Source organism: Mustela lutreola, chromosome 9 (genome assembly GCF_030435805.1).
Source record: "Mustela lutreola isolate mMusLut2 chromosome 9, mMusLut2.pri, whole genome shotgun sequence".
NCBI lineage: Eukaryota > Metazoa > Chordata > Mammalia > Carnivora > Mustelidae > Mustela > Mustela lutreola.
Genome location: NC_081298.1, coordinates 27,285,619 through 27,306,446, shown reverse-complemented (window position 1 = coordinate 27,306,446; position 20,828 = coordinate 27,285,619). Strand labels below are relative to the sequence as shown.

The 20,828-nt window shown below is 51.5% G+C and overlaps 1 protein-coding gene across 1 annotated transcript; it reads left to right on the top strand.

Moving 5' to 3' along the window:
- The first annotated feature begins 11,107 nt into the window (after window positions 1–11,107).
- Window positions 11,108–16,105, top strand: SRXN1 (sulfiredoxin 1). The gene is made up of 2 exons (XM_059133668.1): window positions 11,108–11,383; window positions 15,259–16,105. Exons 1-2 carry the CDS (start codon window positions 11,168–11,170, stop codon window positions 15,460–15,462), a joined length of 420 nt encoding a protein of 139 aa, XP_058989651.1. The 5' UTR covers window positions 11,108–11,167; the 3' UTR covers window positions 15,463–16,105.
- The last annotated feature ends 4,723 nt before the right edge of the window (window positions 16,106–20,828 follow it).

The following is a 20,828-nucleotide window of genomic DNA, read 5'->3' as shown; positions in this document are numbered from 1 at the left end:
CCTCCTCTCACCCCAGGACAGCCCCTCCCTGGGCTTCCAGCCTCCAGCTGCCCTCTCCCCAGATTCTCTGAGCACTTTCCCCCACCCCCAGGACTACAGGACCCCTCCTTATTTGTTTGGGGGGGAGTCTGGGGCACCTCACAAATACCCTTCCCCCTGTCTGGCTGGGCCTCTCCAGTTATTTATTTATTTATTATTTATCTATTTATTATTATATTTAATCTTTTGGCCTCACCCAGGGATGGTCTGGCTTCCCCAGCTGGACTGGGAGGTCAGGGAGCCAGGCAAGGAGAGGGACAGCAAAGGCCATAGAAGGCTGTCCCCCGCCCCCCACACACACACCCCATCTGGGGAGTGAGGGAGGAGCCTCACCCTCATCAGAGCCTGAACTCTCTAGGGAAGAGAATGGGAGGGATAGCCTGCTGACCCTACACTTGGGGGGTGAGCTGTATGAAGAGGTCCAGTCATGGGGCAGGTCCCCGCCCTCCTGAGCCTTCCACTCCCACTCCAGGGAGACCGCAGAGAGGAACCTCCTCAATTCGTTTCCTATTTATTCCTCTTCTTGAGGGACCCCAGGTTCCAGGGACCGACTGAGCCCCGGACCCCACTGGGGCCTCCGGCCCACTCCGCTCCCGGGAGGAGCGCTCCCTCCCGGCCATGTCTATGCAACTCTCCCGGGCAGAGGGGCCGGGGCTGCCAGCCGCCCCACGTTGGCCGCCACTACCTCCCCCGCCGCGCTTTTGCATGCCCGGGCGAGGACCGAAGCACACACCTCCACGCTCACAGGCCCTGGCCCCCTCTGCTTTAACTAAGCACACGCCTCTGCCCCATCACTAGGCGCCCAGCTCTGGGGGCAGGAGTCCTGGACTCTCCTACCCTCCCTCTCTCCCCTCAGACACAAAGGAGGGTGGAGACTGGAGGGGCCGCTGGAGCAGGGGCACTTCTCTAGGGCTTCTCAAAGCTCTAGGCCGCCTGGGGAAGGGAGACAGCAGGAATGTGGGGAAGGGAGATGGGTAGCAGAAGCAATTACGGAGGGTGTTGACCCTGTAAATAGGAACTTCCGACAGCAATAATTTTCCATGCATGCTAAGCCTTTTGGCCATATTTTGTATGAGCGCTTGGCGCTCCCCCTCCCTCCTCCTCCCCCATGTCGCACCCCAGACCCCTCTCCCTCACCTCCAGCAGTATTACTTGTAACGCAATTCAGGGATATTAAAGGGACTTTGGCCACTCACCAGTGCCTCTAGACCTTGTCATTGGGGAGGAGTGTGGGCAGGGGTGGCATCTGAGAGGTAGCTGTATATTTTTTTCTTTTTCCTTTTTACATTTCTTAAACCTATTAATCCTGTTTGTTTGTTTTCTATTAATCTTGTTGATTGCAGCTACATTTTTTTCCCACTCCATTTCCCTCCCTCTAGCCTGAATGCCCTGTAGCGGCGCCCCCCCCCCCCGCCCCCCCAACCCCAGCAGTGGGTTGGGGGAGGGTGTCCTTTGACATCCACAGACTCCCAGGCATTCCTCAGTCCTAAATATTCCTCAAATACTGGCGTTGCAAACTCAAAGACTTCAAAAACCAGATTAATAGTATGAATGAAACAGTTTCCTTTCATTAAGGACTGTTGGAAACTGTGACTAACAGGAGAGACTGTGTCTCACCTGAAAGAATTCAAGTTAACTCTACCTGCCAAATGAACATATCAGTGAGCTAGACTGGTCTCTTGACAGCCAGTTTACAACCCCTATTTCTTCCCCCACTTCAATCTCTGCTGCTTCAGCTGAGTCTCTGGCCGGCCCTTTTGGTCATACCTGACCAAGTACATGCATGCCAAAAGGTCAACTTTGGCTCAGCAGGCAAAGTTGTCCCAAAACAGTAAACTGTCCCTAGAGCCAGTGAATGGCTTATCTTCAAAAGTGTCACAAGGATGCTGAACAACCGCATTCAGCAGCTCATGGAACTACCGAGCTCAAGAACACAGCACTATTGGTGGGACCCAAGAATCAGGAGGCGCCCACCACTGCCATTCTTTTTTTTTTTTTTTTTTAAGTTTTTATTCATTTAACACAGAGATAAAGAGTACAAGTAGGCAGAGCAGCAGGCAGAGGGAGAGAGAGAAGCAGGCTCCCTGCCAAGCAAGGAGCCGATGCAGGACTTGATCCCAGGACCCTGGGATCATGACCCAAGCCAAAGGCAGCCACTTAACCCACTGAGCCACCCTGGCGTCCCCCCCCCCATCACCGCCTTTCAAACTGTCTCCTGTCTCCCACTGTGCTGGTGGCTCAATGCTGGTACACGGTTACAGAAAACCTAGGATCTCCATGTGCCAGCAGCCAGAGACAAGGCTCTAAGAAAATGGTACCTGCCCACTTCTGCCACCCACAGGAGAGCATCTAATTGGCTGAGTCGAGTTCACTGTCATTATCCTTGCTGCAGGGAAGTCTGAGTGATGTAGTTTTTAACTCATACATATAATACAGAAGGCAGAGGGAGGTGGGGATGGCTGCTGGGTACCCACTATCTAGCTCCCATCCTTCCCTCCTTGACAGGCAGCCATAGAATTTGGGAACCGAACATCAGCTTAAGGGGTGGTCTGGATCGGTCGAAGAGTAATCCTGTCCCCCGTGGGCTGATAAATGGGTCTCTGACTCAATTCTGGCCAATGAATCTTGAGGAGAGGGTCACTGGAATCTTTCAGGAAAGTTCACTTCTCCTTCTTCCTTAAGAGAAAGGAAGCCAAGTCTCTCTTCTCTCTGAACTTGAACAGGGAAGCATATCATCTTGTGACCAAGAAGGCAACCAGCCTTGGCCGATGCCCACACCCTGGACAGCAAAGCAAAGGGACAGAAAAAGCCCACATCCCAGATGACATCCCAGAGTGCCAAAAAAACTGCCCTAAAGCCCACTCGGTATGCTGCCTTGACACTTCATGGTGTGTGACCTGAGTGTCTTTACTGTTTAAGTCAGCTGGACCAGGCCTGCTATCCATGACCCTTAGCACCTCAACTGGCCACACATTCCAGGCTGCTTTTCATGGTTCTCTCAGAGCCCTCCATGACTCAACTCTGGTTCTCCACATACCTCTCTGGCTGCTCCACCTAGCGTCTTGGCGGACTCATGTTCCTACACCCAAGGAAGGAACTCCGTTCCTGTTCCTTCTTGTATCTTTTGCATTCCATAAGGTTCTCTCCTAGACTTTCCTCCTCTCACTGTACTCTCGTGAAACCCACAACTTCCATTTCCACCCACAGGCGGATTAGCAGATCTACATTTTCAGTTCTAACCTCCTCTCCAAGCCGCAAATCTGTATCTGCCTGCAGGCCACCTCCTCTTCAATATCCCAAAGGCACAGACTAGCCAAGTCTGAGGCTGCGATGTGCTTCCCCCACCTCCATGGATAGCACCAGCACCCATCCAGTCTTGCAGCTCAAAAACCCAGAAGTCATCTCTCCCACCTCTGTCTCCCCCTTTAGCATCCAGTCTGACACCAGCTCCTGGTGGTGTTCTTCTCCATGTTCTCAGTCCCCATCCCAGTCCACAGCTCCCGCCATCTCTCTTCCCTGGACCAGCCTTCTCACAGGTCTCTCTGGATCCATTCTGCCTCCCCCACCTCCTTCCTCTCTTCACAGCAGCAACAGGGTTCTTTTAAAAAATGCAGGATTTTTTTCTGATCATATCACTACCACCCACCAACCCCACTTCCCTGCTTAAAACACTTCGATGTCTTCCTCTGGAGGGAGAGAGGGAGTGGAACACACTTAGGATGACTTTTAAAGCCCTCTCTGGTGTGGCTCTTTGCATCATTCCAGTTGAATCTTCAACTACGGGACCAGGTGCCTCTTTTCCGCAGTTTTACTCTCTTCTGCCACAGGGCATTTGCATAAACTATTCTCCCCACCAGTAATATATACTCCATCTGCACCACCATCACTGCCACCCTTACTAGTTAATGCCTTTTCCATCCTTCATCTCCCCTCAAGGGGTCACATGCTGCTCATCTGTAGCACTTACCATCAGTGTACACTTTTCCATTAATCCATGTGATTATTTGGTCATTATCTGTCTCCTCCACTAGACTGTAAACATCATGAAACTGACAGCAAAGAGTCTTTTTGCTCATCACTAAATCCCCTAGATCTAGCACAATGCCTAGCCAATAGCAGATGAATGATAATTATTTTTGAATGAACTATATACATTTAAGTCATAAGCAATAACAGTGGCTTATGCTTTAAAAAAAAAAAAAAATTGTCTCTGTCCCTCATGGCCATAGCTGATTGGTTCAAATGTGGGCCTCTGGCTAGAATTTGGAAATTTCCTGTCTTCATCTCTCTGAGTCATAAGACCAACTAGCCACTCATCATTATCCCTTCTCTCTTTCCTTGGTAAGAGCACTCCAATTTTAGCTAAGCTAATTCCAATTTCATGGAATGAAAACTACATATCCCAGCTGCCTTTGTGGCCAGGGGTGGCCGTGGGACCAACTTCTGACCAAACACATGCCAGGAAAAGTGTTATATGGGACTTCTGAGACAGCCCCCTAAAAGGGGGGAGCGTCGTGTCCTCTTGCTTTTCCACGTTTCTACCCCCTTTCAGGCGGGCACTTTAGCCTCAATCTTTTCCAGAAGGTGACTTTGAGAGTAAAAGCCCGACTCTAAAAGCATGGAGTAGACAGATAGAAAGGGTCTGTGCCCCCAGCAACCATGAAGCCACCACCCCAACCCCAGATTTCCTGTTTCCAGACTCTTTTCCATGAAAGGTTATGCTTTAGTGTATTTTAAACCTCTCTTGTCAGGCTTCTCTTGCTAAAAGCCAAACATAATCCCCACTGACAGCCACGTTCCTGTCATGTGGAGGTAATCCCTCTGCCAAGTGAGGGACACAGTCTCTGAACCCACTTTTCCCTGAGGCCCAGATTCACCTTGCTGTCAAGAGAGCCAAATGTCCCCATTTTCATTAAGCTAATTCACATTGGCTTTCCTCACTTGCAAACAAGAATCTTGGCTAATACATCGAGATGAGTCTAGAAGTGCAAGCACGGAGAGACCTTCAAGATCTATTATTAATTCAAAATGTAATCAAATGGCTCATATTTATTGAGCCCGTAAAGCATGTTGGGCACTGTTCTAAGGACTTTACCTACATCATCTGTTTTCATTCTTCCAACAACCCTACGAATTAGGTGCCCTTCTTTTGGCCTTGTTGCAGGTTAGGAAACTGAGGCACAGACAGACGACTGGCCCCAGGTCATGCATCTAGCAAGAGAAGGGTCATTTTAACCCAGGCAAGCGGTAGAACTCTTGGGGATGACCTGTGAAACTGCCCCTTTGCCCTAGTTTTGCCCCTTTGTCCTCCCCCAACCCCCATCAGCCCTGGTAGCAGAGCCAGAGACTTGAGTGCAGGCCATTCCTCTGGGAGGTGATTCCAGGAACCAGGAGCAAGAAGAGTAAGACAGAGTGGGTGTTAGTGAGCTTACCACTGCAACAACATGGTTGGGAACTGCTGGTCTTTAAAAAGGGTCTGGAAAGTTCCAAATGGTCTGGAACACCTCTCACAATTGTCTACCTGTGACAATGGAAAACTGGCTTTACTCACCAGCTCTTGTCCCCATCAATGAACACCCTAACATCTCTGGAATGTGCTTGTGAAGGAGCAAAGTTCCCACAGGGAAGGAAAATGTGGATGACACAGGGAGCTGGAGCTGAGAAGCCAGCAGAGCTTGGGCAGCACCTCCCACTACAACATCTGTGGAAATCAGAGGTGGGCCGAGAGGACTGGACACTGACACCCAGGCTTTTACTCCCCACTTTCCTCATCAACAAACCTCACATCTGTCCGGACGTCCACCCACCCTTGAGCGCCTCCAGGTGGCTCAAAGGAGGCTGACCTCAGGGGTGTGGCTGACTGGTCCCCTCTGAGCCAACCCCAGTCATCCCAGTGGGTGACAGGCTCCAGCACCCATGCTTAAATAGCTCAGACACGGCCTGTCCCTGGAGAACATAATTAACCCTGACTCAAGTGATCCCAATCAGACTGGAGAGAAAAGCTTTAATTCCATCATTGCCGGAAGGAGGGGGGAGGGGCGGGTCTCTCTTCTGGATGTGAACTGCTCTGGACTGAGTTTGTGTCCCCCTAAAATTCATATGTGGAAGCCTAATCCTCAGTGCGATGGCATGTGGAGGTGGGAGGCAGGGCCCTCATGAATGTGATGAGTGTCCCTACAGGCAGAGAGCCCAGAGAGCTCCTTGCCCTTCCCCCACAGGAGAGCAGCAAGAAGACAGCAGTCTGCGAACAAGAGGTTCACCACTCCTTGATCTCGGACTTCCGGACCCCACGACTGTGGGAAATAAATGTTTATTGTGTAAGCAACCCCAGTCTATGGTATTTTGGTATAATGCCCCAAGCTAAGACATAAGCGGTGAAGGGGGTTGCCGTGGTTGGCGCCAGCAGCCATCTTGTGACAAGGAGAAGCAGTTGAAGTGTGAAGCTGCCTCAAGACCGCATGGAGAGGGTAGCTTTTCAGCAGGCACTGAAGCTGCAGAAGACAGAGGCAAACTTTCTGCCTAAAATAAGAACATGAAACTCAAGGGTTGGTAGAAGTGACAAAGAGAAGATGAAGAGGAAAATAGAAAGAGAGAATGGGACCAAGCAACATGGCAGGATCCTGGACGTAGAAATGGACAAGAGCATTTCAGGGGTGGGGGAATCTAAAATGTAATGTTCCTTTTTTTTTTTTTTTAAGATTTTATTTATTATTTATTCGACAGATAGAGATCACTAGTAGGCAGAGAGGCAGGCAGAGAGAGAGGAAGAGAAGCAGGCTTGCTGCAGAGCAGAGAACCTGATGCAGGGCTCAATCCCAGGACCCCGGGATCATGACCCAAGCTGAAGGCAGAGGCTTTAACCCACTGAGCCACCCAGGCACCCTGTAATGTTCCTTTTATGGCACAGAAATCCTTTCCTCTTCCCAAACACTCAGAAAAGTCATCCGTAGACCCATATGCCTGCTGCATGAAATTCTTTGTCCAAAATGAAAGAGGAGGAGTAGAGAGCCCAGGGGCAGGATGGGGAGAGCAGGTAGTCAGAGACTTTAGCTGCAGACAACAAACCTGGACTCTGGCTTGTGTGGACAGAAAAGGAATTTATTGAGGTCCTGCCCCTAATTCCCTTGGTCCACCTCTGAGTTCACACTGTAAGCAGGCAGCTTCATCTTCTGGGTCCTCAGATGATGCCTTAGTTTGAGCACAGAGCAGCCAGTCGAGGGGGAAGTGTAACAACCTCAGGCCACCCTCCACCAACGAAGGACAGGAGTCAGTGAATAAATATCCAGCCCTGTCCCTCGGGGGGACAATTCTGATGCACGATGCATAATGCTTCTTCAGAGAAGCCCTAGCAGGAGTGAGCCCCACTTGCCCACCAAGTTAACCTGCTCATCAGCGTACCCTTTATTGGCATTTCTCCCTTCCCCAGTACTTCCTGGCATCGCCTCCTACAGTGATGTGTGTTCCAAAGATGGCCACAACAACACCTCCCACCCACAAGCTCTTTTAGAACCTTGCTCTTCCTTCCATCAAGAGACGGAGTCTCTGTCCCCTTCCCTTAAGCCGGGGAGGGGGGGGACACTTGTGACAGCTCCCTCAAATAGAACACTGCAGAAATGATGCTATATGACTTCTAAGACAAGACTGGAAAAGGCCATGAAGTTTCTGCCAGGTTCTCTTAGGACACTCACTCTTAGAAGCCAGCCGCCATGCTATGTGGAAGCCCAGGCTACATGGAGAGGCCACATGTGGACGTCCCTATACCTACTGACCAGGCAGTACCATCCAACAGATAGGTAACGGAAGTCACCTCCAGATGCTTCCAGCCCCGGCCATCAAGTCACTCCCCACTGTTGAGTCACCTGGATGGTGGCCCAGACATTGGGGAGAAGAGACAAGCCATCCTCGCTGTGTCCTGTCTGAATTCTTGACCCACAGACTATGTTGGGTTAGTAAAGTGATTATTTTATGCCTCTACATTTTGGAGTGGTTGGTTCTGCAGCAGTAATAACTGGAACTTTCTCCAAATAAACTACCTGCGCACAGTCCCTGTCTCTGCGTCTACTTTTGGGAGAATCCAAACGAAAGCACAAGGATATTGCGTAGATGCCAGAACCTCTCCAACTTCCAGTTCCAGGCTTCCATTGGCCCCGGCGGAAGGTCCTTCATCTTACCTCCAGGGAGAAGCTTATCTCCATCATTGGTGAAAGGACAGATGGGCCAGTATAAAGGAACCGCTGATTGGGCAGGTCTGGCCAGATCCTTTCATCTCCATCTACACCACCAGGGCATCTGCCCCCCAACACAGTTCTGAGAGTGGGGAAAGAAGGTTCCCCACAGGAAAACTAGGTTACAGTTAGCTTTGGGGGAGAGTGTTTTTTGTTTGGGGTTGTTTTTTTTTTTTTTAATTTTGTTTGTCTGTTTGTTTTTTTTAAGATTTGTTTGAGAGACAGCATGAATGTGCAAGGGGAGGGACAGAGGGAGAGAGAGAGAGAATCCCAAGCAGACTCCCCGCTGAGCATGGAGAGCCTGCCTGCTCCCAGGGGTGGATCACATGATCCTGAGATCATGACCTGAGCCAAAATCAAGAGTCGGATGCTTAAATGACTGGGCCACTCAGGCACCCCCAGACCTTGCTAGTTCTGCTCAGCAATCAGGGGCCATGAACTTCAGGGGAAAACAGACCCTCCTGAGCACAGAAGTTAGTGCCAACTAACCTAAGCCAATTATGTTTATTCCACTCCCCTTGCCAAGGATCGTCTTGAGCATGGATAGGTGATATAATTCTTGCCAAAGAGATATGAGTAAAAGGCGCTTGGGCAGGGAGTGGAGGGGTAAGGAATAATTGGTTAAGCTTTCTTCACTCTTAAAAAGAAGCACAAAGGGATGTCCTAATTTCTGCCTCTGAAAGTTGTTGTACAGTGATGTGATGCTCGGTGCTACAGCAGCCATCTTGGGACTGCAAGGGGGGCAAGCTCTAGGATTAAAATCCAGAACATAGAGGATGAAAAACTAAGAACCTGCTGCCTACAATGGCAGATGGGACATTATACAAAGCATGGAGCCCTTATACAAACCTTCACAATTCACACCCATACCGACTTCAGGTGACAGGCAGTATTGCTCATCAGAAAGGGTTATGAGTTCAGGTACGGAAAGGATCAGTAACTAGCCCATATTGCAGCCTCCCCTCCTGACAGTGGGTACCATTTCTGGTTTTCTCCAGCTAAGAGGGTGACAGGCATTCCCATGCAGATGCCAAGCAGGGTGAAGAGGAGGAAAATCAAACCAAATAAACCTATATTTACCAGATATGCCTGTTTTCAACCAGGTGTGATGCTGTCCAACCTCCTTGCCTTTGTTCAAGATGTGCTTGTGTCTGGAATGTCTTTCATGTCTACCTTCTATTCAACACTAACCAAGGGCCACGTACCTTTCTAAACCCTAAGTGTGTTACTCTCATTTACTCCCCCTGGCAATCCAGAGAAGAAACTGAGGCAAGAGAAGGTGAGTTACCCCCGCCCTCCACACTCACACACAAAAACACACACACACCCTCTCAAGTCACACGATTTAGTAGGTGGTGGAGACAGGATTCAAATCCATGCCATTTAAGTGACTCCAAAGCCTACACCTGCTTCTTTCCCTTCCCTTTCCAGGACCAAGCCACTTTCCAATTTGAATCCCTCTCCCTGAGGAGTCTTTCCTCAGGTTCTCAGTCAAATAGAGCCTCTCCTTCAGCACTCTGGGTGTTCATGATAAAACCAGTCACTTTCCTTGGTTACTGGTCTTGGAAGCACAGATTTGTCCCCCACTCTGCCCTCCATCAGCCATTATCTCCAAATGTTCCACCATTTCCCCACACCTTCTTAACAGAAGAGAACGCTGAGGCTCAGAGAGATTAAGCAACTTGCCTGAGACCACACAGCCAGGAAGCGGCCAAATGGGATCCAAACCCTGGCAAATCTGTGCCAAAGTCCTAATGTTGCCATAGATGCTGATAAACACCTGGAATTTAAACCAGGAGCCTCTGCCTACCTCCCCCTGGCCCCAGAGGACAATGGGTGCTGAACCTGGGCCTCAGAGTACTTTGAATGGGAGAGAGTGGGGCTGGCACTCAGCACTTCTGGACCCAAGGCACCACCACCCACCCCACCCCACCCACTCCGCAGCCTCAGTGTCCACATCTGTAAGCTGGGTTACAGGCTCAGGTGGCTTTCATTTTCAGCTGCCCTGCCTTGGACAAGCAGTTCAATAATTCTGTCCCTCACACCTACGTCTTAGTGGTGCTATGAAGATGCCATGTGTTTATGTTTAGGGCCGTGCCCACACATTGTCAGCAGCATTCCAGAAGGCTCCCTGTGACGGTTACTTTGGCTGAAAAGAGGCAGCCAGCAGTAAGGTACAGAATGTACTTTGAGGTGAGACACCCTGGATTTGAACCCTGGTTCAAAAACAGGCTCAGCCACTTATTAGCTCCGTCACCTTGGGTGAATCACTTAAAGCTCACTGTGCCTCAGTCTTCCCATCTGTAAAAGGGGAATAATAATCACACTTATCTCGCGGGGTTGTTTGGAGACTGAAATAAGTTAATATACATGCAAAGGCTTCCGAACAGCGCCTGACAACACCGAATCGTAGTTTTAAATCACCTCCTTGGCTCTTCCAGCTACTGCTCCGACAGACGGGCCGGGGCAGCCGAGCACCGCGGGTTTTGCCAACTCATCCTCGCTGGGCAGGTCCTGCCGCCCCTCCCCACCCCCCCTCGTCCCCGCCCCCGCCCCCGCCGGGGGCCTGAGTCACCAGGGCCTCCGCGTCAGCCGCGCCCCTCCCGCCCCACAACCTGCGGACTCACCCTGAGTCAGCCGGCCCGGGCGCTTCCACTGCGGGACGCGGCGCGGCGGAGGGGAGGCTGCGGGGCGCCCCCCGGCGGACAGCCCGAGTCCCGCGCGGGCCGCCGCGCGCAGGCCGCGGGGAGCGCGGGGCCGGACCACTCCCGGGTGGAGGAGACGCGCGCTCGCCCCGGCGGCCGCCCCCGCCGCCTGCGCGGAGTGGTACGGCCCGGCCCGGGTTAAAGCTCGCGGGCGGCGCGGCGGCGGCGGCGGCGGCAGCAGCTGGCGGCGGAGGAGCAATGGGGTTGCGCGCGGGAGGAGCACTGGGCAGGGCCGGGGCCGGGATCGGCCGGGGGGCGCCTGGGGGACCCGGGCCCAGCGGCGGCGCGCAGGGCGGCAGCATCCATTCGGGCTGCATCGCCGCGGTGCACAACGTGCCGCTGAGCGTGCTCATCCGTCCGCTGCCGTCCGTGCTGGACCCGGCCAAGGTGCAGAGCCTCGTGGACACGATCCGGGTGAGGCCCGGGGAGGCGGGCCGGAGGGAGGGCTCCGCAGGAGGGAGGTCACACTGGACGCGAGACCGCACTGGTTCCAGGCGCTGTGCCGGATCCCGGCATTTGCTGTGTGACCTTGAGCAAGGGGCTGGGCCTCTCTGGACCTCTGTTTCCTCTATTGGACTGCAGGAGATTGGTGGAGATAATTTTAAAAACGATCGCTAACTCTATTTATAAATATAGCCCTTGCAGTGCCCAGGAGCTGTTTCAAGTGCCTAAGCTTCATGCCAGCCCTGTGAGGTAGATGCTACTACTGCCCCTCTTTCACAGATGAGGAAACTGAGGCACGGGAGGATTTTTTTTTTTTTTTTTCCTTTAAGTAACTTGTCCAAGGTTAGGCAGTTTGAAAGTGGCAGAGTGGCTCCAGCGCCCAGCTGCATGGCCACCACACTCTAGAGTTAAGCCGTGCTGTCATTTCTGGGTCACAGTCCGTGGCAGTGGGACTGGACATGTCGTGCCTGCTGGGAGGCCCTTGCTGGAACTGGACCTGGGAGAGGACAGGGGTCAGCCTTATTGAGGGAGGGTGTTGAAGAATGGGGAAGTGATCTTGGCAGGAACTTTATGGGGGAAAGGAACGTGTGTCCGCTTAGGCCTGCATGGGATCGCGTCTCCTTTCCCCATCAGACCCTTGGTGGCTCCGTGAGACTCCCAAGTCCCCTCTGGACCCCTCTGCCGCTCCCCAGAATGGTGTTCAGCCCTAGGGTTTGTACCACTGTACCTTTTACCAGGAACTGCTGCCCCAGATAGCCACAGGGCCTGCACACTCTCCTGGTTCAGGCCTCTGCCCCCTCTCTGTCCTTGCTAACACTGTCCTGGCCTCTCAAGATTTCTTCTTGTACCCGAGCTATTTCTCCATAAAGCACTTCTGTCCACGTGACTTACATATTTGTGTTTTATTGTCTGTCTTCCCCACCTCAGGTCAACTGCACAAGAGCAGGGACTTTGGTCATATCCTGGCTGTTTCCTCAGCACTGACTAGCCGTGATGTCTGGCTTTTCCCGGAGGATCCACCCCTGAGCCTTTGCCCAGGCTTCCCCCACCTGCCCTGCCAGGAACTCTTCCATCTCTTCTTTTTTTTTTTTTTAAAGATTTTATTTATTTATTTGACAGACAGAGATCACAAGTAGGCAGAGAGGCAGGCAGAGAGCCCGATGCGGGGCTCCATCCCAGGACCCTGAGATCATGACCCGAGCCGAAGGCAGCAGCCCAAACCACTGAGCCACCCAGGCGCCCCTCTTCCATCTCTTCTCTACTGTTTCTAACTCCTTCTTGGTCTTGCTGTCCCAGTGTCAGTGTCTTCCCTGACGCCCCCTACCGGGTTAGTGGCCTGGGGTGGGGGTGGGGAGACAGACACCTGCATGCTCCCCAGCACAGCTCTGATCAAACTGGGTTTGAATGGCCTGTTTAGACACCTGTCTTCCATGCTTGAACCATATGCCGGGTGAGGGCAAGAACCAAACCTGTCTTTGCTTAACCATATGTATTCATTTTCTATGGCAACTGTAACAAATTACCGGGAACCAGTGGCTTAAAACAATACAAATGTATTAGTTCATAATTCTATAATTCAGAAGTCCAAAATGCGTCTCAGGGGGCTAACATCAAGGTGTCAGCACGGGCCACATTCCTTCTGGAGGCTTTTGGGAGGAATCCCTTTCCTTGCCTTTCCCAGCTTCTAGTTCTTTGGCTCATGGCTTCTTTCCCCCATCTTCAAAGCCAGCGATATCAGACCTCCTCTTTTGCCTTTTCCACTTTCAGGGATGCCAGTGATTATATTCAGCCCATCTGGATAACCCAGAATAATCTCTCCGTCTCAGAACCTTAACTTCATTCCATCTGCAAAGTCCCCTTTACCTTCCCAGGCTCCAGGGATTAGGATGTGGACGTTTTGAGGGGCCATGACTCCACCCACCCACCACTGTTCCCCCCGGTGCCCAGCACAAGGCCTGTCCAACACCAGCCCCTCGTTCATACCCCGCTGCTGGACAGGCTGTGCTCTGTGCCTCACAGGCATCAGCTCCGTGACTCTTCACCTGCAGCCCCAACGAGCATCCACACCTATTTTACAGATGAGGAGTGGTGCTCGGAGCACTGAGCCCATTTGCTCCGGGTGTCTTGCGGCTTAGCGGAGGAGCTGAAATTTAGATGCAGGTATTTTGGGGTCCAGAGTCCCCTCCTGTCCCTACTGGGACTTACGGTTTAGTCATCATTTCTGGAATAAATGGATAAATGAATCTATCAAATAAGCATAATAAAAGAACCCCGGGAGGGGGCTGCCTGGTGGCTCAGTGGGTTAAGCTTTTGCCTTCGGCTCAGGTCATGATATCAGGGTCCTGGGATCGAGCCCTGTATTGGGCTCTCTGCTCAGCAGGGAGCCTGCTTCCCCCTCTCTGCCTGCCTCTCTGCCCACTTGTGATCTCTGTCTCTCTGTCAAATAAATAAATAAAATCTTCAAAAAAAAAAAAAAAAAAGCAAACACATGGGCCAGTGGCAGGAAGCTCTCGCCTAATGTGGTCTCCCCACTGTGCTCCATCCCCTAGCCCGCCCTACCTCAGGCTTTACCCACCCTGCACCTGGCTGCTTAGGCCCCTAACGGGAAGTCAACCTAGATTCTCTTCTTTCTCTTCTCACATTCAGCCCTTCTGCCAGTCTTCTCAGAGTTGCCACCATGTTCCCAACCTGTCTGCCTCTCCCCGTCCTGGTCCACATCCTCATCCAGGACCACATCTTCTGCCGGATACCTGCGAAGGCCTCACCTTGGTTTCCCCTTTGTCCATCCCACCAAACTACTCTCTCATGACACCTTTCTAGAAGGGTCATCAAATCATGTCACCTTTTCACTGTTTAAAACACTCCAGGGCCAACCCACTGCTCTTAGAAACCAGCCTTGCACAGCCTGGCTTCTGCTGACATTTCTGACCTCTTATACTCCTCAACCTCGAGTCCAGTATGAGCACACTGGCCTCTTTGCCCTGCCTCCAGCATGGTGAACTTGTTCTGGCCTCGGGTCTTTCGCATTTGCTCTTCCCTCTGCCTGGAATGCTGTTCCCTCCGGTAGTGCAGAGCATACATTATTGAGCACTTTCCATGTGCCAAGCATTGTTCAGAGTGCTTTATATATGTTAGTTCATGTAACTCAACAGCTCTATGAGGGGGTCTCCTGTCTTCGTCCCTTTTTGATAGACGGGGCAGCAGAGGCACAGAGATTCATTGTCAAAGATCATGTACCAGTTAAGTAGCAGACCTGAGATTTGAACCTAGGCAGTCAGGGTCTGACTCTAAACATTCCATCTGTCTCTCTTCCCAGGCCGACTCCTCTGCGTTCAGTCTGTGCTTCCTTGTCACCTCAGAGAGCCCTCTTGGACCCCTGTCCCTGGCCCGTCAGCCTGTGTCACTGTCCTCATAGCATAGATCATTCCAGCTCTCACTTTCATTCCATCTGCCCCACCAGACCAGAGTCCCGTGAAGGCAGGGGCTGTGTCTGTCCCATTCTACCTCTGCTTTATTCCCAGAGTCTAGAACAAGGCCAAACAGATAGTGTGTATATGGTATAATAATAAACTGATAAATGTTTAACAACCTGGTCTCTAGGGGGGGGAAAGCCCTGATTGGTAGCATCTGTTCATTTCCCTGATGTAAATCACCATGGCTGATTTTCAAGCTACTGAGTTGATGAAAACCAGTGCACAGAATTCCTGAATATTTAACAGTTGCCTCTCACAAGCCAGCGGGAGCCAGCAAATACCCTATAGGAGCTCAGCACAGGTTAACGGAGTCTGCGTCGCAAACTGCCAAGCCTTGTGCCGTGCTCACTGACACTGTGCCCTCTTCTCCAGGAGGATCCAGACAGCGTCCCCCCTATTGACGTCCTCTGGATCAAAGGGGCCCAGGGCGGTGACTACTTCTACTCCTTCGGGGGCTGCCACCGTTATGCAGCCTACCAGCAGCTGCAGCGAGAGACCATCCCTGCCAAGCTTGTCCAGTCCACCCTCTCGGACCTCAGGGTGTACCTGGGCGCATCTACCCCAGACTTACAATAGCGGCCTCCTATTCACCACCTGACACTCCCAAGAGCCCAGAAGACACACCCAGCCTCTGGGGGGGCTGGACCATGCAGGAAGCAGTCAGGGGCGCCATCTCTGCGCCCAGGGGGTCTGACTCTGAGCACCTGTTTCACGAGCTGCGAGATCTTGGACTCGTTCCTGAACCATGTGGGAGCCCCAGATCCCACTGCTGCGGAAACGGGGCCCTCGAGGTATTCTGGAGAGAATGAAATGGAAAAGAAGATGAGTTTGGAGAGCCACCTGTTCCTGGTTCCAGATTCCCAAGGACAAGGCTCCTATGTTTTCATCCATGTATTTCCCATTATGTGGAACACATTCAGCCACAAGTAAGGGAAAGCCTAGGTTACAGCGGCTTAAGCAAAGAGAATTCTGGAGACAGGTGGTATTGGTGCAGCACCCCAGCAAAGGCAGGGCTCATATCTCTGATTCCTTTTGGCCTTCTCCTCGTTGCTTGTTACTTCATGGTCAAAGATGGCTGCTATGCCTCCAGGAATCGTGGATGCGTTCAAGGAAGAAAGGTGTGGGGGCTGGGGGGGAGAATGGCCAAGCCAGCTGTTGACTTCTATCATGAAGTCAGTCCTTTCTCAAAGGGCTGTTTCCTGTTCTGTCCCCCTGCGTATTTCTACTTAGGTCTCCTTGGCCCAAACCAGCTATTGCCACCCCTGGCTACAAAGAAAGCTAAGATGGTAGGGATCAGAATTGTTATAATTAGACCATTCATAGCCCATCAGGGACTGACACACCACTTCCTAAAATAAAATTGGAATCCTACTACCGAAAGAGAAATAAGGAATTGTGTACCGGTTACTCTTTGCTGTGTAACAGACCATCTCCAGACTTGACCACTAAAAGCACGCCATTCATTTGCCTACAGTTCTGTGGGTTTGCAATTTGGGCTGGGCACACTGGGACAGTTGTGCTGGTCATGCCCAGTGTCACTCCCAAGGCTGCGCGCACTCAGCTGTTACCTCGGATAGGGCTGGATGGTCTAAGGTGGCCCCACTCACTTGCCTGGCATTTGGCAGGCCCAAGGCTGGGTGACTTGGTCCTTGTCCATGCAGTCTCGCCAGCAGGTTTGCTCAGGCGTATTGACATGGCTTCAGAATATCACGAGAGCAAAAGTAGAAGCTGCAAGGTTTCTAGTCCTAGGCCCAGAATTGGTACAACATCCCTTGCAAAGTTCTTTGGATCAAAGCAAATCATACAGCTGGCCTGGATTCAAGGGGTGGCAAAATTACCTCTTACCGGGAGCAACCACAAAGAATTGGTAGCATTTTTTCATCAATCACAAATGGTTGCATAGAGGCAAAATACCGTTTCTCTCATTTTGCTCCAAATCTTGAGCTGACTGAGCTGAAGTCACTAAGAAATTGTCCTGGCCCTTAAATCTAGGGGAGGAGGTGATGGGGCAGGTGGATCTCTCCCAGAGCTGGGCCTGCTCTACCAGAGGCATCTGTCAAGGTCTGCGTGGTGGGATGGGGGCAGGCCAGATGAGACATTCCAAAGGGGTTTCTGGAAACAAGAGTCCTGGGTGAAGGGAAGAGTGACAGGAAGGGTGCAAAGTGAGTCAGGCCTTGCTCTCACTGTCCTGCTAAGGGAGCTCCGTCCCTGGATGTTTTCAAGCCTCAGTTTCCCCAGCTTAGTAACCAAGACAACAGCTTTCCCACCCATTCTCTGTCCCAGGGAAAGATGACTGAGGTGACCAATTTAACGTAAAATGAATGTAGTCCTAAATGTAGTGTTATATCCAGGACATCGTTGGGAAAATTGGAGATCTGAATAAGGTCTGGATTTTACTTAATAATAACATACAAATGTCAGTCTCTTCATTTTGACAAATGTACATGTGAAGGGTAGAGTGATGATGGGGTAGGCTGGGTGCAGAATTTGCACTCTTTACTCTTTTCGCAACTTTTCTGTAGATCAAAAATCACTCCCAAATAAAAGATTATTTAATAAAAATGAGGGAGTGTAATTGCTTCAGACTGCCGGTTTAGGTTCTCAAACAGGTTTGCTAAAACACAGAGGGCTGGGCCCTACCCCCAGAGTCTCTGATTTAGCAGGTCTGGAGTGGGGCTTGTGGATTTGCTCTTCGAAGGAGTTTCCAGAGCTGCTTCTGCTGCTGTCCAGGGACCGCAATGCAGACTGAGACCATGATTTTCAAATATGGTGACACCCCCTCCACCCATATTGGGCTGAGTTACTGGATTAGCCCATGTTACCGGATTAGCTTGTGCACCCACCGGTTTGTCGTAGGACATTGGACAAGCCCCTCCCTGGAGGTTTTTTCCAAGCTGTCAAATGGACTGTCTACCCCTGAGATTTGTACCAAGGGTCAGGAAGCTGAGGGCAGGTTTTGTAAACTGCCGTCACGAGATGCCGCTGGTTCATGTGAGTGATTACCGCCTCCTGACCCACGGGTCTAGGGTACCAGAATGGTCGCCCCTTCCTGAAAAAGCTTTTCCTTCTTACAGAAGACCCAAGCAGGCAGCACCAGGGGCCTGCATCTAGACAGGGAGAGAGCGGTGCGAAACAGACTTGAAGTGGGAGGGATTGGTCATTCTTTTACTATTATATGGTTTTTTAAATTTAAATCCAATTCGCCAACAGAGAATACATCGTTAGTGTTGGCTGCAGATCTCGGTGATTTCATCAGTTACACACGCCACCCAGAGCTCACCATGTCATTGCCCTCGTTAATGTCCATCACCCAGTTACCCCATCCTCCCACCCACCTCCCCTCTAGCAACCCTGTTTGTTTCTTTCTTTTTTCTTTTTAAGATTTTTTTTTTATTTACTTGACAGAGATCACAAGTAGGCAGAGAGGCAAGCAGAGAAGAGAGAGGGAAGCAGGGTCCCTGCTGAGCAGAGAGCCTCATGCGGGGCTGGATCCCAGGACCCTGGGATCATGACCTGAACTGAAAGCCAGAGGCTTAACCCACTGAGCCACCCAGGCGCCCCCTGTTTGTTTCTTAGAGTTCAGAGTCTCTCATGGTTTGTCTCCCTCTCTGATTTCTTCCTGTCCAAGAAGAGCAGTGTTCTGAAACCCGCTGATGGCTCTCGGTGGAGGCTGGGAGCTGCATTTTTCTCTTGCGCCAGGAGGTGGCGCTGCTTTCTGGCCGGCCAGAGCGGGGCGGGGCCTCCTGCGTGCAGAGCAAGTTCTGGGGGAAAGGGGTGGAGGCAAGGGCCTGGCTGCGAGGGAGGTGCACCAGGTGCCCAGAGAAGCCAAAGGCTTGAGGAGACCTGGCTGGGAGTTTTAGGTTCTATTTACCCTGTCCCCTACTGCTCTGTGGTCTCACATCATGGCCTCTCCTCTAGTCTACACCGTGGGGGGCAGGGGCTAAGCCAGATGGTCTCAAGTTTAGCAAAGGTGGTACCTCTTGCAAGCTTCTGGATACTTCAGGCTAAGCCACATGCCTCTTCTGGGCTTCCCAGTCTGTGTGACCCCCCACCCAGACAAACCACTGCCCGCCGCCCCCAGGAACTCAGTTCCAGTGAAAGTGTGTAGGGACCCCGTAGGCCCCTTGCTGCCCTGGAACCCACCCCAAGTCACCATGGAAGACTTAACATGGTTTTTAATTTCACAAGTTAGATGTGTGTGATTCACCTTTTAAACACTGAGATATTAAAATGCTAAATAATTAAAAATTTTTAAAAAGAGAGGCAAGCTGAAACACGAGTCCTAGTCCTGGTGGTCCCTTTGCCCTCCCCACATTTGGGACAGTTGCCTTCATGACTTTGGCATATACCCTTCCAGACCTTTTTCGAACTTTGTAGTAGTGTAGTGTGTAGAGTACAATAAAGCATGCTTTTCTTTTTTACATTATTTTGCAAATTGCCTTTCTCCGCCCCCCCCCCACCAGCACTCTGCCATTCACTCCATTATTTGCCACTATTTGCCGTCCACCCCATTAACTGTCTTTGCTCGTCTCCCAGAGTCTCCCCTCATTCTGGTCACTTCCTCAGAGGGGCCTCCCCTGACCATTCTGTCTAAATAGTCTCCTTCCCCATCATTCTGTCACCTTCCTCGGCTTTATTTTCTTTGTGGCATTTATCACACTCTCTGAAATTATCTTGTGTCTGTTTCTGTCGGTCTCACCGGCTAGAAAATATTCTCCAGGCAAAACTTGATCTGTCTTATCACTGTAGGCCCACCGCCCAAAACATAGTAAGTGTTCAATAAATATTGGTTGGATGACTAAATTCCATGGAGGTGTGGCTCATTCTTTTTTTTTTTTTTTTTTAAACAGAGGGAGAGAGAGAGATCACAACTAGGCAGAAAAGCAGACAGAGAGAGAGGGTGAAGCAGGCTCCCTGCTGAGCAGAGAGCCTGATGCGGGGCTCAATCCCAGGACCCTGAGATCATGATCTGAGCCAAAGGCAGAGGCTTAACCCACTGAGCCACCCAGGCACCCCTCATTCTTTTAATTGATATGTGGCATCCCAGGGTCTGAATATCAACTCTTCCTAGTCACTCTATTAATGGAAGTTTGAGCTTTCCAGCTTTGCTGCTACAGACAACCTCCGCTGTCACTCTCAAGTTCTTTCTCAGCTGTGTCGCTGGGAAAGGGACTGCCCACTGACCCATAGCTCAGATTCTGACTTCTAAGGTATAAGCAGATTGCTCTGCAGGGTGGCTGTTGCAGGGGTGTTTTCCTCCAGCGGAGCTTGGAGGAGCTGCTTTGCTTCCCTGCACTCCAGCCAGTGCTTCTTAAGCTTTTTTTGGGTCACAAACATGGTTGAGAATCCAGAAAAAGCCACAAGCCCTTTCTCCGGGACACACAAATACATTGGGCCATTCCTGGGGCTCCTTGGACTTGATGGTCTCATCTCGCAGCAGACCCTGTATGGAATGTTCGAAGCCTAATTATCTGATGGTAGGGACGGGAGCCCTGAAGCACACACAGATGGGGGTGTGAATGGGTGAATAAGTGGGATGTAGCTTTGTGGGGTTAGAGAAAAGTGTTCAGATCTAATCTGCCTCCAGTCAGAAAAAAACACTGTGGGGAGACAGGGAAGGATTCTAAGGGGCTAGGCTGCTCCACCTGTCAGCCGTGAGAAGCCAGAGAGAGAGCCTCAGTCTGGCATCGAGGGACAAAGTGGGGAAGCAGGCAGAGGCGCTGACTCCCCTGGGCCAGAAGAGGCTGCAAGGCCTTCATCCCTGTCTCCCGCACGCATGCGTGTTTACAGCCCTAGTTGCTAGCCCGCTTGCCTGCTCTGCCCAGGCGGTCCCATCGTACTCCAGCATTCCCACCGAGCAGGAAGGTAGGGAGAGCTCATCTCCGAAAGGCCATCCTCAGAATCGTGACTTCCACGCTTGACAAGGTGGTCCCGACAGGTGG

What these genes read in the sequence shown, in the direction of transcription:
- SRXN1 (XM_059133668.1), top strand. Translation starts at nt 11,168, where the DNA reads ATGGGGTTGCGCGCGGGAGGAGCACTGGGCAGGGCCGGGGCCGGGATC. An exon ending in GCCTCGTGGACACGATCCGG is followed by an intron (nt 11,384 to 15,258) that starts GTGAGGCCCGGG and finishes CCTCTTCTCCAG; the next exon opens with GAGGATCCAGACAGCGTCCC.